This window comes from Oncorhynchus masou, chromosome 29, assembly GCF_036934945.1.
Source record: "Oncorhynchus masou masou isolate Uvic2021 chromosome 29, UVic_Omas_1.1, whole genome shotgun sequence".
Taxonomy (NCBI): domain Eukaryota; kingdom Metazoa; phylum Chordata; class Actinopteri; order Salmoniformes; family Salmonidae; genus Oncorhynchus; species Oncorhynchus masou.
Window position 1 is genome coordinate 66,552,919 of NC_088240.1, and position 15,979 is coordinate 66,568,897.

Here is a 15,979-nt window from a genome sequence, read left to right on the forward strand (position 1 = left end):
TTGTATTCTGTGCGCGCCCCGGTTGCGCAACACTTCGACCCCCGCGCCCCATTCAAGACCGCATCCAGACCACATTAGAACGGGCTCCAAGGGGCTGCTACATCAAGCTATGGTTTTATGGTGAAAAAAGCGATTTTCTCATATCGTAGGTTTTGATCGTGAAGCAATAAATATTATAAACTGGATGTATTAATGATCTATCTCTCTTTCTCGCTCGCTCACACACACGCGCACGCACAATGGACATATAATATGACATGACTTCAGTCAGTGTGGTGATACTGATATGTCTGATATTACAGATCTCGGGTTTCGCGGTGTTTTATTATTAAACCGTTTATTCTGACCGCACCGGTTTAATGAGGTGCGTTTCCTTCCATTAAAGAATAATCACCGGTAATTATCTCGCGTAATTATTACTGAGATCTAAAGTTAAACACGCCAGCCTGAGCACTAAAACTAAAGACGGGTTTGGCCTATCACGTTGTATGTGTGTGTCGAAATGTGTTTGTGTGTGTTTGTGTGTGTGGTCCTATGTGTGTGTGTGTGTGATGGGTTTTCAACGCACGCGTTACCAATCCACTGTCCTGCGCGAGTCCTCTCCCAAAAGTTAAGCTATAAATAAACTCGTAGCCTATTCTGATCCAGACACAATGTGTGGGTGTGCGGTTTTTTTTGCCATCTTGCCTGCATAGCCAACATCCTGTAGATATACAGTGTAATCTTATCAAAGCAGAAAAATCCACTATGCTCACATCACTCCTCCAGTGAGTGTGTGTGTGTGTGTGTGTGTGTGTGTGTGTGTGTGTGTGTGTGTGTGTGTGTGTGTGTGTGTGTGTGTGTGTGTGTGTGTGTGTGTGTGTGTGTGTGTGTGTGTGTGTGTGTGTGTGTGTGTGTGTGTGTGTGTGTGTGTGTGTGTGTGTGTGTGTGTCTTGTGTGTGTGCATTAACTCAGTCTGCTCCTAATCAGCATCAGGAGAGTTTTAATTTGATCTGAACTTTAGAATGTTTGTTGTCAAAAGACGGAAAGTCTCATATAGTCATAGTGAGCTGTAAAACTGTGACTGTGTGCTGGGGAGTACTGGTCTTTCTCAGCTGTTATGAGGAACATGTTTAGGAGATGCTTTATGTCCATTTGTGTTGGAGTAACATGACTTATGTGGACCACATTGTCCAAACATCTGTAATGACCTTAGTAACCATTTATTTAGCTATGGACCAAAGTGAAGTACTTAGGCTGAAGCATTTCTATGTCACTGTGTGTGTGTGAGAGTTAGAATGTTACTGTAAACCACTTCTTCATATTTTCAGACAAGTGATATGAACCAGGTGGGGTTGTGTATGTTGTGTGTGTCTGAGTGTGTGTGTTATAGAATCTGAGGCTGCATGGTGATGAGAGGGAGTCACAGTGAACAACCTTGACCTACCAGATGGAGAATTCAGACAAGTTTCCCCAACTCTCCTTAACCCCTCCCCTTCGCATGCCCTCTTCCTCCTTTACCCCCCTTCTCTTTCCCTCTGCTGTTCTCAATCTCTTTCCTTACGTCTCTCGGCACTCCTCTTGCTGTCCGTACCTCTCTCTCCATCTCAATCTACCCTTTCCCTCCCTCCCTGCTAATGTAAACTCAGCAAAACAAGAAATGTCCTCTCACTGTCATCTGCATTTATTTTCAGCAAACTTAACATGTGTAAATATTTGTATGAACATAACAAGATTCAACAACTGAGACATAAACTGAACAAGTTCCACAGACATTTGACTTACATAAATTGAATAATGTGTCCCTGAACAAAGGGGGTTCAAAATCAAAAGCAACCGTCAGTATCTGGTGTGGCCACCAGCTGCATTAAGTACTGCAGTGCATCTCCTCCTCATGGACTGCACCAGATTTGCCAGTTCTTGCTGTGAGATGTTACCCCACTCTACCACCAAGGCACCTGCAAGTTCCTGGACATTTCTGGGGGGGAATGGCCCTAGCCCTCACCCTCAGAAATAACAGGTCCCGACATGCTCAATGGGATTGAGATCCGGGCTCTTCGCTGGCCATGGCAGAACACTGGCATTCCTGTCTTGCAGGAAATCACGCACAGAACGAGCAATATGGCTGGTGACATTGTCATGCTGGAGGGTCATGTCAGAATGAGCCTGCAGGAAGGGTACCACATGAGGGAGAAGGATGTCTTCCCTGTAACGCACAGCATTGAGATTGCCTGCAATGACAACAAGCTCAGTCTGATGATGCTGTGACACACCGCCCAAGACCATGATGGACCCTCCACCTCCAAATCGATCCCGCTTGGTGAGACAAAACCATGACTCGTCAGTGAAGAGCACTTTTTGCCAGTCCTGTCTGGTTTAAAGTTTAAAGTCCATTATCGAACAAAAGGATGTTTCTGGGACATTTTGGAGTGCAGAAAGAAGATCTTCAAAGGTAAGGCATTTATTATATCGTTATTTCTGACTTTTGTGTCACCACCTGCCCGGTTGAAAATGATTTTCATGTGTTTGTATTCGGGGCGCTGTCCTCAGATAATCAAATGGTCTGCGTTCGCCGTAAAGGCTTTTTGGAATCTGACACTGCAGCTGGATTAACAAGAAGTTAAGCTTTATTTTGATGTATTACACTTATAAGGGATCACTAACAGGTTAAACCCTTTACAATGAAGATCTGTGAAGGTATTTGATTTTTACAAATTATCTTTGAAATACAAGCACCTGAAAAAGGGATGAGCCTTTATTTTCCTGAGTTAATGTCAATGTTGAACTCCAGAGACAGATGGAACCATAGTGGCTCATTACATTACAGACGAGCATATGGTCTCACACATGCATATGGTGACCAACAACAGATAGACAAACATAGAATGTACCGTGCCTGTATACCTGCCATTCTCATAGAGCACATGTGCTGTGTGAGCATGTTTCTTCTTGCTGTGTGCAGGCATCCAGAGGTGGACAGTTCAAACCCAGTGTACACACACGTGAACAGCACTCTTAAAATTGCCCTTTTGAACAATGTTGATAGAGAGGTGGACTGTTCTTTCTCAACTGTTTCGTGTAAATCCAAGATGAACAGAATGAAAAGAGACTTCAGATATTCAACAGGATATCAGTTCTTAGAAACTTTACCTGGCGAGGATACACATGCGTGTGCGTGTACACACACCGAGAGGACGAGAACAAGAGTAGTGCTCCTCTCTTTGGTGTGCCACATGCCTGTGTTATGATGGTCATTCACCAGGTAAAAGCATTCTAATTTGTATGTTTCAGTGTGCGCTCAATAGTTCAACCATCCGTTACTGTTCTATCTCCCAGACTCATCCAACACAGATATCCCCTTTCCAATAACACACATACACCACAGATTGACAGACATGCAAACACACACATACATACATGTTCGAGAGCATTCTGTTGAAATCAATGATGAATTGTGGGTAAATTGTGACTGACTGATCTACAAACAATAATGAGTAGTTACTTATGATGCAAGTAGACGGATGGTTAGGTGAGACTACGATGCAAGGATGTGTAGATTAGTCAGTCAGCAGTCGCCTGCAGTCGCCTGCAACATCGAACAAGCCCACACACAAGTGAAGAAAAACAGGTTTATTTTTTTTTTTTTTTTTTTTTTGGGGGGGGGGGGGGCAATAAATACATGAATACCATATCACTTCCTATGTTGGTATGAAGAGAGAACTCACTCGAAGTGTAAAACCAGCCAAAGGTTCTACTCCCAGGTCAAACCACTAAACAGGAGCAATTTCCTCATATCGCTGCTGTGATTGGTCCCTTTATGCTGTAAACACCAGGGTGTGTGTATGTGTGTGCGTTACCCTTTTACTCTAATCTCCTGTGAAAACCCTTGAGGCTAGTTTCCCAGCCCCAGATTTAGGCTGCTCCTGGACTATTTCAATGGAGATAATGCAGTAAACCTAATCTGGGTCAGGGATACCCTGCCTCAGTACTAAGAGGTCAAACTAACTTAGCTGTAGTTAGAATAGGAGAGAGTGTGAGTGTGTGTGTGTGTGTGTGTGTGTGTGTGTACGCGCGTCTTGGAAAAAGCTTTGGTTGTTTCTCTTTAACAGTCAGACAGGTGGGTGGAACAGAAGCATAGATCCAGTCAGTCAGTTACAGGTTTACATTCCAACGAGGTCAGCTATCTCCTTTATATGTAGTTCTTATTAGGTGAATATATCCCAGAGTATAAAACAGAGTCATCTATAGAGTGATAGGTCATTCAGCTTTTTACAACAAACCAAAAACATCCTGTGACTTCATTTACAGTCATGTAAAACACAGAGTTAACAGTAAACAAGTGTGTCTGTATGTCAAGTGTGTGTAGTGGCATATATGTTCTGTGTGTGTTTTTCTCCTGCCCAGGACAGTGAGCAAATTCCTGTGTGTGCAGCAGTGTACATGCACTGTGTCTCTCAGTCTTTGTGGCCTTCTTTCCTGTAGAGATCAGTCAGTCCTCTACAACCCTAGCAGCGAGTTAGTTAAGTGAAGGGGAGCGGTCAGTATTCCACAGCAGTTCTATGTAGGGCCACTTGGTCTGGAGGCAGCGCTTCACTGGAGTGTCATCTGTCCTCACCATGGGGTCCTCAAAGCCCAGGACCAGGGCTGAACCCTGCACATACTCCACCTGACAAAGAGAAACACACAGTCAGTATGCACACACACATTACATTCTCATTCTTACCCCCCTTTTGACCTCCCTTTCCGTAGCAACCAGTGATCCGGGTCAACAGCATCAATGTAACAGTATAGCTTCCGTCCCTCTTCGCCCCAACCTGGGCTCGAACCAGGGACCTCTGCACACATCGACAACAGCCACCCTCAAAGCATCGTTACCCATCGCTTCACAAAAGCTGTGGCCCTTGCAGAGCAAGGGGAACAACTACTTCAGGTCTCAGAGCGAGTGACGTCACCCGATTGAAACGCTATCAGGGCGCACCACCGCTATCTAGCTAGCCATTTCACATCGGTTACATATATCTTACCCTCTCATTGTGGTTGGACTGTTTCAGGCCATTGTAGTGGTAGACAGGGAAGGAGTCTGGGATTCCAGTATCCTGTAAACACAATATATAAACCAGTTAACAATCATCCCTGGGGTGTGTGTGTCGATAACTCTGCTCTGGAAGATGTGGGTATATCGGAACCCACAGTTTGACTAGAGAACATTCTCTAACCCACAGACAATTCAGCATACTTTAGCCTGAAACCCATAACCCACGTATGTGTGTGTGTACGCATGTGAAACCCTAACCCCAATCCCACAGAACAGCCTATATTAGAAACCAGTCAATAACGGCACAGGCCCAAACACTTTGTTGGGACGTTCCAGAATGCTAATAGACTGTGTGAGTGTGTTTATGTGAAACCATAACCTCAGTCTGTGTGTGTGTGTGTCTGTGTGTGTGTCTCCAGTTGGCTAATGGCAGTATAATTTCTTTGTGGCCGAGGGCCATTCCTCTGGTGAGTCCCCGAAGCCCTGATCACTTTAACACACTTCCCGCTCCTCTCTCTTTGTCCCCACCTCCCTTTCCCACCTCTTTCTCTTTGCCTCTCGCTCTCCCTCTCTTCAGAAATGGTTCCCTGCCACTGAGACCCTGTCTGAGCAGGGGTTTGTGTAAACATATATTTAAACATTTCGGTCACCATTGCATTGCTGTAAAAGATTTGATTCAACAAATTCATATCCATCGTCAGCCACAAACCACTAACAAAACAGAAGCGCTCATGAACGTACATGCATACGCCAAAGATATTTCTTGTTTATCGGTCTTCTCAGTTTCTTTTATGGATATTGCTGCAGCTTTGAAGTATCTCAGCTCCTCTTCAGTTACCTGATCAGGGAAGAACTCCAGGAGGAACGGAGCCAGCAGCACGATCCCCAAGCCCTCTGGATCCAACTTACTCTTCATCAGACTCACACTGGAGACAGAGCGAGGGAGAGAAAGAGAGGAAAGAGTTACGTTTGTCAAACATTTCAACATGATCTTATAGTCTAAGCACAGCAATGAGACATACCTCCAATTCTTCAGAAAATCTTAAAAATTGTCCCTGTTTTAAAGCAATGATAAAACTTGTGTCAGTTGGAGGGAGAGAAGGGGGAATTGAGAAGGGACATTGGGTGAGAGCTAGAGAAAGGGTGGAGGTGAGGAAGGGGTGAGGGAGGGCGATGGGGTGCAGGTGAGGACAAGGGGTGCAAGTGAGGAGAGGCCAAAGGGGTGGAGAAGGTGCTGGTAGTGAGAAGGGCTGTCTGAGGTATAAATGTGTCATGTTCTATGTAAAAGATTTGGTGTAAGAAAGCAAACACTGGAGAAATGTACGGTAACCCCGTCTGATGAGGAGTTATGGTGTGTGTGTGTGTGTGATACTAAATATACCACTAGACATTCCTGTGTGTTAGAGCAGGAATATTATTCTTATTCCACAGTGATAAAGAGAAACATTTCCCTTTTAAGGCAGAAATAGAGTGTTACATGCCCAGACAGAGGCTGATAACCCAGTTAAGACTGTGTGTGTGGGTTTGTGTGTCATCTGATGTTGCAGTCAGAGAAATAATCCTCTGCATTGCCATTAACAGCAGACTCCTACATTTCCTCAGTAAAATCAACGTCCTGAGCAAATATCTCAATTGGCTTTTTACGAAGTTACCATACGACAGACCAGATATTCACCATACACATCCTAATTGACAAACAAACAAAACAAAAGCAAAGTATTATTATGCTTTGTTGATTTCAAAAAAGCATTCGACTCAATTTACCATGAGGGTCTGCTATATAAATTGATAGAAAGCGGTGTTGGGGTAAAAAACAACATACAACATAAAATCCATGTACAGTCGTGGCCAAAACGTTTGAGAATGACAAATATTAATTTCCACAAAGTTTTCTGCTTCAGTGTCTATAGATATTTGTCAGATGTTTCTATGGAATACTGAAGTATAATTACAAGCATTTCATAAGTGTCAAAGGCTTTTATTGACAATTACATAAAGTTGATGCAAAGAGTCAATATTTGCAGTGTTGGCCCTTCTTTTTCAAGACCTCTGCAATCCACCCTGGCATGCTGTCAATTAACTTCTGATGGCAGCCCATTCTTGCATAATAAATGCTTGGAGTTTGTCAGAATATGTGGGTTTTTGTTTGTCCACCCGCCTCTTGAGGATTGACCACAAGTTCTCAATGGGATTAAGGTCTGGGGAGTTTCCTGGCCATGGACCCAAAATATCAATGTTTGGTTCCCGAGCCACTTAGTTATCACTTTCGCCTTATGGCAAGGTGCTCCATCATGCTGGAAAAGGCATTGTTCGTCACCAAACTGTTCCTGGATGGTTGTGAGAAGTTGAGGATGTGTTGGTACCACTCTTTATTCATGGCTATGTTCTTACGCAGAATTGTGAGTGAGCCCACTCCCTTGGCTGAGAAGCAACCCCACACATGGTCTCAGGATGCTTTACTGTTGGCATGACACAGAACTGATGGTAGTGCTCACCTTGTCTTCTCCGGACAAGCTTTTTTCCGGATGCCCCAAACAATCGGAAAGGGGATTCATCAGAGAAAATTACTTTACCCCAGTCCTCAGAAGTCCAATCCCTGTACCTTTTGCAGAACATCAGTCTGTCCCTGATGTTTTTCCTGGAGAGAAGTGGCTTTTTTGCTGCCCTTCTTGACACCTGGCCATCCTCCAAAAGTCTTTGCCTAACTGTGAGTGCAGATGCACTCACACCTGCCTGCTGCCATTCATGAGCAAGCTCTGTACTGGTGGTGCCCCGATCCCGCAGCGGAATCAGCTTTAGGAGACGGTCCTGGCGCTTGCTGGACTTTCCTGGGTCCCCTGAAGCCTTCTTCACAACAATTGAACCGCTCTCCTTGAAGTCCTCAATGATCTGATACATGGTTGATTTAGGTGTAATCTTACTGGCAGCAATATCCTTGCCTGTGAGCCCTTTTTGTGCAAAGCAATGATGACGGCATGTGTTTCCTTGCAGGTAACCATGGTTGACAGAGGAAGAACAATAATTCCAAGCACCACACTCCTTTTGAAGCTTCCAGTTTGTTAATCAAACTCAATCAGCATGACAGAGTGATCTCCAGCCTTGTCCTCGTCAACACTCACACCTGTGTTAACGAGAGAGTCACAGACATGTCAGCTGGTCCTTTTGTGGCAGGGCTGAAATTCAGTGGAAATATTTTTGGGGGATTCAGTTCATTTGAATTAATTGCAATTCATCTGATCACTCCTCATAACATTCTGGAGTACAGTGGGGCAAAAAAGTATTTAGTCAGCCACCAATTGTGCAAGTTCTCCCACTTAAAAAGATGAGGCCTGTAATTTTCATCATCGGTACACGTCAACTATGACAGACAAAATGAGATGAAAAAAAATCCAGAAAATCACATTGTAGGATTTTTAATGAATTTATTTGCAAATTATGGTGGAAAATAAGTATTTGGTCAATAACAAAAGTTTATTACTTTGTTATATACCCTTTGTTGGCAATGACAGAGGTCAAACGTTTTCTGTAGGTCTTCACAAGGTTTTCACACACTGTTGCTGGTATTTTGGCCCATTCCTCCATGCAGATCTCCTCTAGAGCTGTGATGTTTTGGGGCTGTTGCTTGGCAACACGGACTTTCAACTCCCTCCAAATAGTTTCTATGGGGTTGAGATCTGGAGACTGGCTAGGCCACTCCAGGACCTTGAAATGCTTCTTACGAAGCCACTCCTTCGTTGCCCGTGGGGTGTGTTTGGGATCATTGTCATGCTGAAAGACCCAGCCACGTTTTGTCTTCAATGCCCTTGCTGATGGAAGGAGGTTTTCACTCAAAATCTCACGATACATGGCCCCATTCATTCTTTCATTTGCACGGATCAGTCGTCCTGGCCCTTTGCAAAAAAAAAAACAGCCCCAAAGCATGATGTTTCCACCCCCATGCTTCACAGTAGGTATGGTGTTCTTTGAATGCAACTCAGCATTCTTTGTCCTCCAAACACGACGAGTTGAGTTTTTACCAAAAAGTTCTATTTTGGTTTCATATGACCATATGACATTCTCCCAGTCTTCTTCTGGATCATCCAAATGCTCTCTAGCAAACTTCAGACGGGCCTGGACATGTACTGGCTTAAGCAGGGGGACACGTCTGGCACTGCAGGATTTGAGTCCCTGGCAGTGTAGTGTGTTACTGAAGGTAGGCTTTGTTACTTTGGTCCCAGCTCTCTGCAGGTCATTCACTTGGTCCCCCTGTGTGGTTCTGGGATCTTTGCTCACCGTTCTTGTGATCATTTTGAAGTTACAGGTCTGTGAGAGCCAGAAATCTTGCTTGTTTGTAGGTGACCAAATACTTATTTTCCACCATAATTTGTAAATAAATTCATAAAAAATCCTACAAATGTGATTTTCTTGATTTTTTTCTCTCATTTTGTCGGTCGTAGTTGAAGTGTACCTATGATGAAAATGACAGGCCTCTCATATTTTTTAAGTGGGAGAACTTGCACAATTGGTGGCTGACTAAATACTTCTTTGCCCCACTGTATATGCAAATTGCCATCATACAAACTGAGGCAGTAGACTGAAAATTAATATTTGTGTCATTCTCAAAACCTTTGATCACGACCATACACAACAAGTGTGCGGTTAAAATTAGCAAAAAACACATTTCTTTCCTCAGGGCTGTGGGGTGCAACAGGGATGCAGCTTGAGCCCCAACCCTCCAACATACACTGAGTGTACAAACCATTATGCTCTTTCCAGGTCAGACTGACCAGGTGAACCCAGGTGAAAGCTATGATCCCTTATTGATGTCACAAATTAAATCCACTTCAATTAGTATAGATGAACAGCAGGAGAAAAGGTTAAAAAAATACTTAAGCCTCTAGACAATTCAGACATGGATTGTGTATGTGTGCCATTCAGAGGGTTAATGGGCAAGACAAAATATTTAAGTTCCTTTGAATGAGGTATGGCAATAGGTGCCAGGGGCACTGGTTTGCCTCAAGCGCGGCTGTATTTTTCATACACAACAGTTTCCTGTGTGTATCAAGAATGGTCCACCACCCAAAGGACATCCAGCCAACTTGACAACTGTGAGAAGCATTGGTGCCAACATGGGCCTGTGGAACACTTCGACACCTTGTAGAGTCCATGGTCCAACAAATTGCAACTCAATATTAGGCAGATGTTCTAAATGTTTTGTACACTCAGTGTGTACATCAACGAATTGTCAAGGGCAGTATAACAGTCTGCAGCACCCAGCCTCACTCCACTAGAATCTGAAGTCAAATGTCTATAATTTGCTGATGATCTGGTGCTTTTCTCCCCAACCAAGGAGAGCCTACAGCAGCACCAAGATCTTCTGCACAGATTCTGTCAGACCTGGACCCTGGCAGTATGCTTGGGAGGTATCCAGATTGTCATACCGACCTTGTGCCATCCTGGGATATTCAGTAATAACAGCACAGAACACAAGGGGCGCCATTTTCAAACCCCACTGCATTCCGAAGGTTAGCAATGCTAACAAGTACATGTAAAATCCCATAGCGAATGCTAACTAAATGCTAACAAGTGCAGTGCAAACATTTGACCTAAACTATTCGCAGGACAGACATCCCAGCTCAATGTTATACATCTAATTCAAATTCTACTCACAGGTTACCTAACAAAAAAAACCCAGAAAGGCTCTTGATCCAGTTCCTTTTTTTTTTTTTTTTAATACATTTCACTAATTAAATTACTTCACCAATCAGTGCGGCTAGAGCAGGCAAGCTAGTTGCTTACGTGCGTGATGGACTGAAAACTGTAGCTTACGGCGCAAGATGCAACTGAAATTTTGCGGGTGGGGGGAGAGAGAGAGGGTTGCAGGGATGCAAACTAGTCACCTTTCAGCGAAATTTGACGTTTTGAATCTAAAATAGGTGACCTACGTGATTCGTGTAGATCCGATGGGGTGGGATCACTACTGGCTGTAAGCAAACGAGTGATGCACGTTTGGAGCAATACTGGCTGCTATATCCAAGGCTCAGCCCATTGTTAACATAACAGAATGCTATGGGGGGTGATAAGGGACATATATAAGCCTAGGCAACTGTACCACCTGACATCAACGCCTTACTAACGTTTGCGTGACTCCTGCGTTAAGCGTTAATGAAAGTCAATGTGCATAGTTTATATTAATTAAATCTCAACCATAAATGTTAGAAACGTACAATTTTTCCTGTGCAAGCAGACATGCCAACGTAGCCACCTTGAACTATAGTGTAGCCTACGGCTTGTGTATTTCCTGATATTGATAATGGCCTAGAAAAAAATGCCCAATCTAAAGATGATCTTTCTTTCCCTTCAACAGCACATGTTATGTTATCTTATCTTATCTCGCTGTATACAGATCTAAATGTTGTTATCCAAATCACAGACTGTGTTGTTACCAGTTCCACATCAAACAACCAATAAGAGTTGTGTCCACGGCTTTGAGGAGTTCATAGGTGCTATCTGGGATCCTTGGGATGTCCACACCTATCAAGTATAAATGTAAATTGATTAAGTTTAGTGTTAGTAAAGGCTAAGTACATCCCAAGGAATCTGGATTCCAGTGACTGTCCATAGAGTGAGAGACTGGCATGCTATTTGAGAGCTAGGCGGCAACTCAGACACTTTAAAAAAAAAAATTTTTTTTACAAGTGGCAGAAGTCATTTAAGTGTCTGTCCCAGATAGTTTCCTTATTAGAGACGATTAAAATAATTACCAAGATGTCCTTGATCCAACTGAGGAGTAAGTAGGCTATATTTATGTTGTGATATTGTTAGGAAATATTTAGGTCTACTGTGTTAAGGCAAATGTGGTTTATTTGAAAATATTTTTTTGATGAAAACGTATTTAAAATTTATTTGACCTTTATTTAACTAGGCAAGTCAGTTAAGAACAAATTCTTATTTTCAATGACGGCCTAGGAACAGTGGGTTAACTGCCTGTTCAGGGGCAGAACGACAGATTTGTACCTTGTCAGCTCGGGGATTTGAACTTGCAACCTTCTGGTTACTAGTCCAACGCTCTAACTACTAGGCTACCCTGATGTGCACTGTTGCCCAAAATTAAGACGTTTTTTTCCCCAAGTTCAATATCTGTGTGTGGTCACAAGCGTTCTATTATAAAGGCTGTCATGGCTAACTGCAATATTATTGTATTGTTTGTTTCAAGACTTGAGTGTCATTTGCAGTAAATTCTAGGCAACAAATAACATTGAATTGCTTTATTTACTTTTTTTAGCTGTGAGTTACGTTCATATTAACCACTTTTTATTTTACACACAGAGACTGATCTAGTAGATCATATTCTTTGTTTATTTAATTTGTTAAAACCTGCATTTCTCCCAAGCAAGGATTTTTTTGCATGTTTCAGCAGTTTGCATCCCTGGGGTTGAGGATGAGGCGTGAAGCGCTGGGCATTTTGTTATGACCTGCATTATATGAATTAGGTTCACAGAATTATACCTAGGAGAGGAGCGGCTTCTACAGAGGAACTTCAAATGTCCTGTCAGCTAGCTAGCTAACAAGCTTGTGCTAGCTAAATTACCTAAAAAGCTTGTGTGTGCAGAGCAGCACCAGAATTTAAAAACACGTCTTACAATTTTTTATGTTAATAAATCCAACGTGAAACGGGATAACTAGGTCTATAGTATCCGTAACCAACGTTAAACAAGTTCATTCATTATTCTCTAGCTAATTAAAAAAACTCCCCATCTTCTGAATCAAGCGACAATGTAACATCAGTAGGCCAGAGGGGGAGGGGCAGGTAACCTTAACAAGCACAGGTAAATATTTTCAGCTTCCAGGCAGATACTGGAGGGCTTTGCATGAACGTTTTCTTGTGGGACTAGATTAACCGGTTCTTATGCTTTTAAAATAACGGTTTTGTTCTCCTGCCAAATGTATGACCATATTAGAGAGGCATATTCCCCTCAGAATACACTGGCCCACAAAGAAATTGAAAACAATTCAATTTTGGTAACTCCCATATCTATTATGTGAAATACCAGTATGCCACACTAAAAGTGAAGCACAAAAATCCATTGTAAATACAAAAGTACATGACCAAAAGTATGTGGGCACCTGCTCGTCAAACATCTCATTTCAAAATCATGGGCATTAATATGGAGTTGGTCCCCCCCCCTTTGCTGCTATAACAGCCTCGACTCTTCTGGGGAAGGCTTTCCACGAAACGTTGGAACATTGCTGCGAGGACTTGCTCCCATTCAGCCACAAGAACATTAGTGAGGTTGGGCACTGATGTTGGGCGATTAGGCCTGGCTCGCAGTCGGTTTTCCAATTCATCCCAAAGGTGTTCAATGTGGTTGAAATCAGGGCTCTGTGCAGGCCAGTCAAGTTCGTCCACACCAATCTCGACAAACCATCTGTATCGACCTGTCTTTGTGCATGGGGGCACTTTCATGCTGAAACAGGAAAGGGCCTTCCCCAAACTGTTGCCACAAAGTTGGAAACACAGAATCATCTAGAATGTCATTGTATGCTGTAGTATTAAGATTTCCGTTCACTGGAACTAAGGGTCCAAGCTTGAACCATGAAAATCAACCCCAGACCATTATTCCTTGGAGCAGGTAGCGTTCTCCTAGCATCCGCCAAACCCAGATTCGTTCTTTGGACTGCCAGATGGTGAAGTGTGATTAATCACTCCAGAAAACGCATTTCCACTGCTCCAGAGTCCAACGGCAGCGAGCTTTACACCACTCTCGCCGATGCTTGGCATTGCGCATGGTGATCTTACGCTTGTATGCGGCTGCTCGGCCATGAAAACCCACAGTTCTTGTGCCGACGTTGCTTCCAGAGGCAGTTTGGAACTCTGTAGTGAGTTTTGCAACCGAGGACAGATGATTTTTACACGCTATGCGCTTCAGCACTCGGCGGGCCCGTTCTGTGAACTTGTGTGGCCTACCACTTCACGGCTGAGCCGTTGTTGTTCCTAGTCATTTCTACTTCACAATAAAAGCCCTTACAGTTGACCGGGGCAGCTCCAGCAGGGTAGAAATTTGACAAACTGACTTGTTGGAAAGGTGGCATCCTATGACGGTGCCACATTAAAAGTCACTGAGGTCATCAGTAAGGCCATTCTACTGCCAATGTTAATTTCACTTTTGTTTATCATCTATTCCACTTGCTTTGGCCATGTAAACATGTTTCCCATGCAAATAAAGCCCTTTGAATCAAACTATTCCCCACTGTAAACCCTCAATTACTCCTGAAGTTTAGTGTTTGTTTATGTGGTGAACTTGTGACACACATATCCTGATCAGTCGCACATTTTAAACAAACACACACACACACATATTTACATACACACACTTATCCAGCTAGTTAGAAACATGGTTATAGATGAAACCCTGAAGGCAACATAGCTGTGGAAACGTTTGTTAAATGTATTGCATCGGAGGCACAGTGTGCGGCTTGTCTTTTCTAAGAAATATGGTTATATTCAGCTAACTTTTCTGCCATTGTAACTTGAACTGGTCTGTCTTGTCCCCACAGTGTGAAAGCTGTCCAGGTTGGTGTGGTCAGGTCAGCTGATGACTGATCTAGGCTGACCTTAAGGCGGGGCTAACCCGCACCTGGTTTGAAGCAGCACATTAAAGCATTTCCTCTCAGTGTTCCTGCTAGCAGTTTAATGCCCCCACCCCCCGCCATCATCCCCTGCCCTCTTTCTCGCTTCCTCTGGATGTTTAGTGTTCTCGCTCTCTGGTTCTGTCTGCGTTTTCTCTGCTCTTTACCCAACAGCAGTGAAACATTAGCTGAGGCGGCTGGACAAGAGCACACACGCTTACTAGTATTCAGGTTCTGAGACGAGGTCTAGTGCCTTCATCACCTCCTCCAACAGACAGTCTGGAATAAAGCCGTTATCTAGAGGGAGAGAAAGAGACAATATTGGTCAGGGAATTTTAGTCCAGACACACTAAGGAGACAGGCATTAGACTCATCTGCAATTCTGTGTCTGTTTTCTGGGAGTCATTATCAAAGAGGTAGGGTGAAGAGGGTGCCCCATTATCAGCAAGTCCCAGTGGCACTGAAACAGGACAGGCCTTCACGCAGACTGAACACACAGTTTACATTGTGCTAACAGAGGTACCTCATCACACACAAACACATATGTACACATGCAAGAACACACATGCAAAAGCACAAACACCGGCCTTGTCCTCTCCTCTGTCTAACCCACATTCCTCAGCTATGACTTCTCTACCTGAGAGAACGAGCTTTAAAACACTACCACGTGTGTACGCGCATGTCCTACCCGTCTACTTAAAATACTAACATATGATTGTGTGTGCGCGCCACGAGTACAGTATGTGTGTTGTACACACACACTGGGTAGGACAACAGCTGAATCATAGCTTTACCCTTATTTTCAAATTCTGTGTGAAACAGTAACGAAGTGGTGTGTTATTGCGTGCATGGGAGACCTGTGTGTGTGTTTGTGTGTTATTGCGTGCATGGGAGACCTGTGTGTGTGTTTGTGTGTTATTGCGTGCATGGGAGACCTGCGTGTGTGTGTGTTATTGCGTGCATGGGAGACCTGTGTGTGTGTGTGTTATTGCGTGCATGGGAGACCTGTGTGTGTGTGTGTGTGTTATTGCGTGCATGGGAGACCTGTGTGTGCGTTTGTGTGTTATTGCGTGCATGGGAGACCTGCGTGTGTGTGTGTGTGTTATTGCGTGCATGGGAGACCTGCGTGTGTGTGTGTGTTATTGCGTGCATGGGAGACCTGTGTGTGTGTGTGTGTGTGTGTGTGTGTTATTGCGTGCATGGGAGACCTGTGTGTGTGTGTGTTATTGCGTGCATGGGAGACCTGTGTGTGTGTGTGTTATTGCGTGCATGGGAGACCTGTGTGTGTGTGTGTGTTATTGCGTGCATGGGAGACCTGTATGTGTTTATTTATTTAACCTTCATTTTACTGTGTGT

General features: G+C 43.7%; 2 protein-coding genes across 4 annotated transcripts in view; both read right to left on the reverse strand.

Annotated features, from left to right (window-relative positions):
• The window catches only part of LOC135520342 (integrin alpha-8-like), an 83,577-nt gene extending 83,537 nt beyond the window's left edge, over positions 1 to 40 (reverse strand). The window contains exon 1 of one of the 2 annotated variants that reach the window (XM_064945813.1): positions 1 to 40. This exon is cut by the window's left edge and continues 456 nt beyond it. The gene's annotated coding sequence lies outside the window, so the exon portion shown is untranslated. The other variant, XM_064945815.1, reaches the window with a different exon arrangement.
• Positions 41 to 3,646: 3,606 nt separating this feature from the next.
• The window catches only part of LOC135520343 (ubiquitin carboxyl-terminal hydrolase MINDY-3-like), a 39,545-nt gene continuing 27,212 nt past the window's right edge, over positions 3,647 to 15,979 (reverse strand). For both annotated transcript variants that reach the window (XM_064945816.1, XM_064945817.1), the window contains 4 exons: positions 14,845 to 14,920; positions 5,853 to 5,940; positions 5,004 to 5,075; positions 3,647 to 4,645 (listed from right to left, as the gene is read on the reverse strand). In XM_064945816.1, coding sequence (XP_064801888.1) covers positions 4,496 to 4,645; positions 5,004 to 5,075; positions 5,853 to 5,940; positions 14,845 to 14,920 — 386 coding nt within the window. In that variant the 3' untranslated portion in view covers positions 3,647 to 4,495. The remainder of the gene's footprint in view (positions 4,646 to 5,003; positions 5,076 to 5,852; positions 5,941 to 14,844; positions 14,921 to 15,979) is intronic.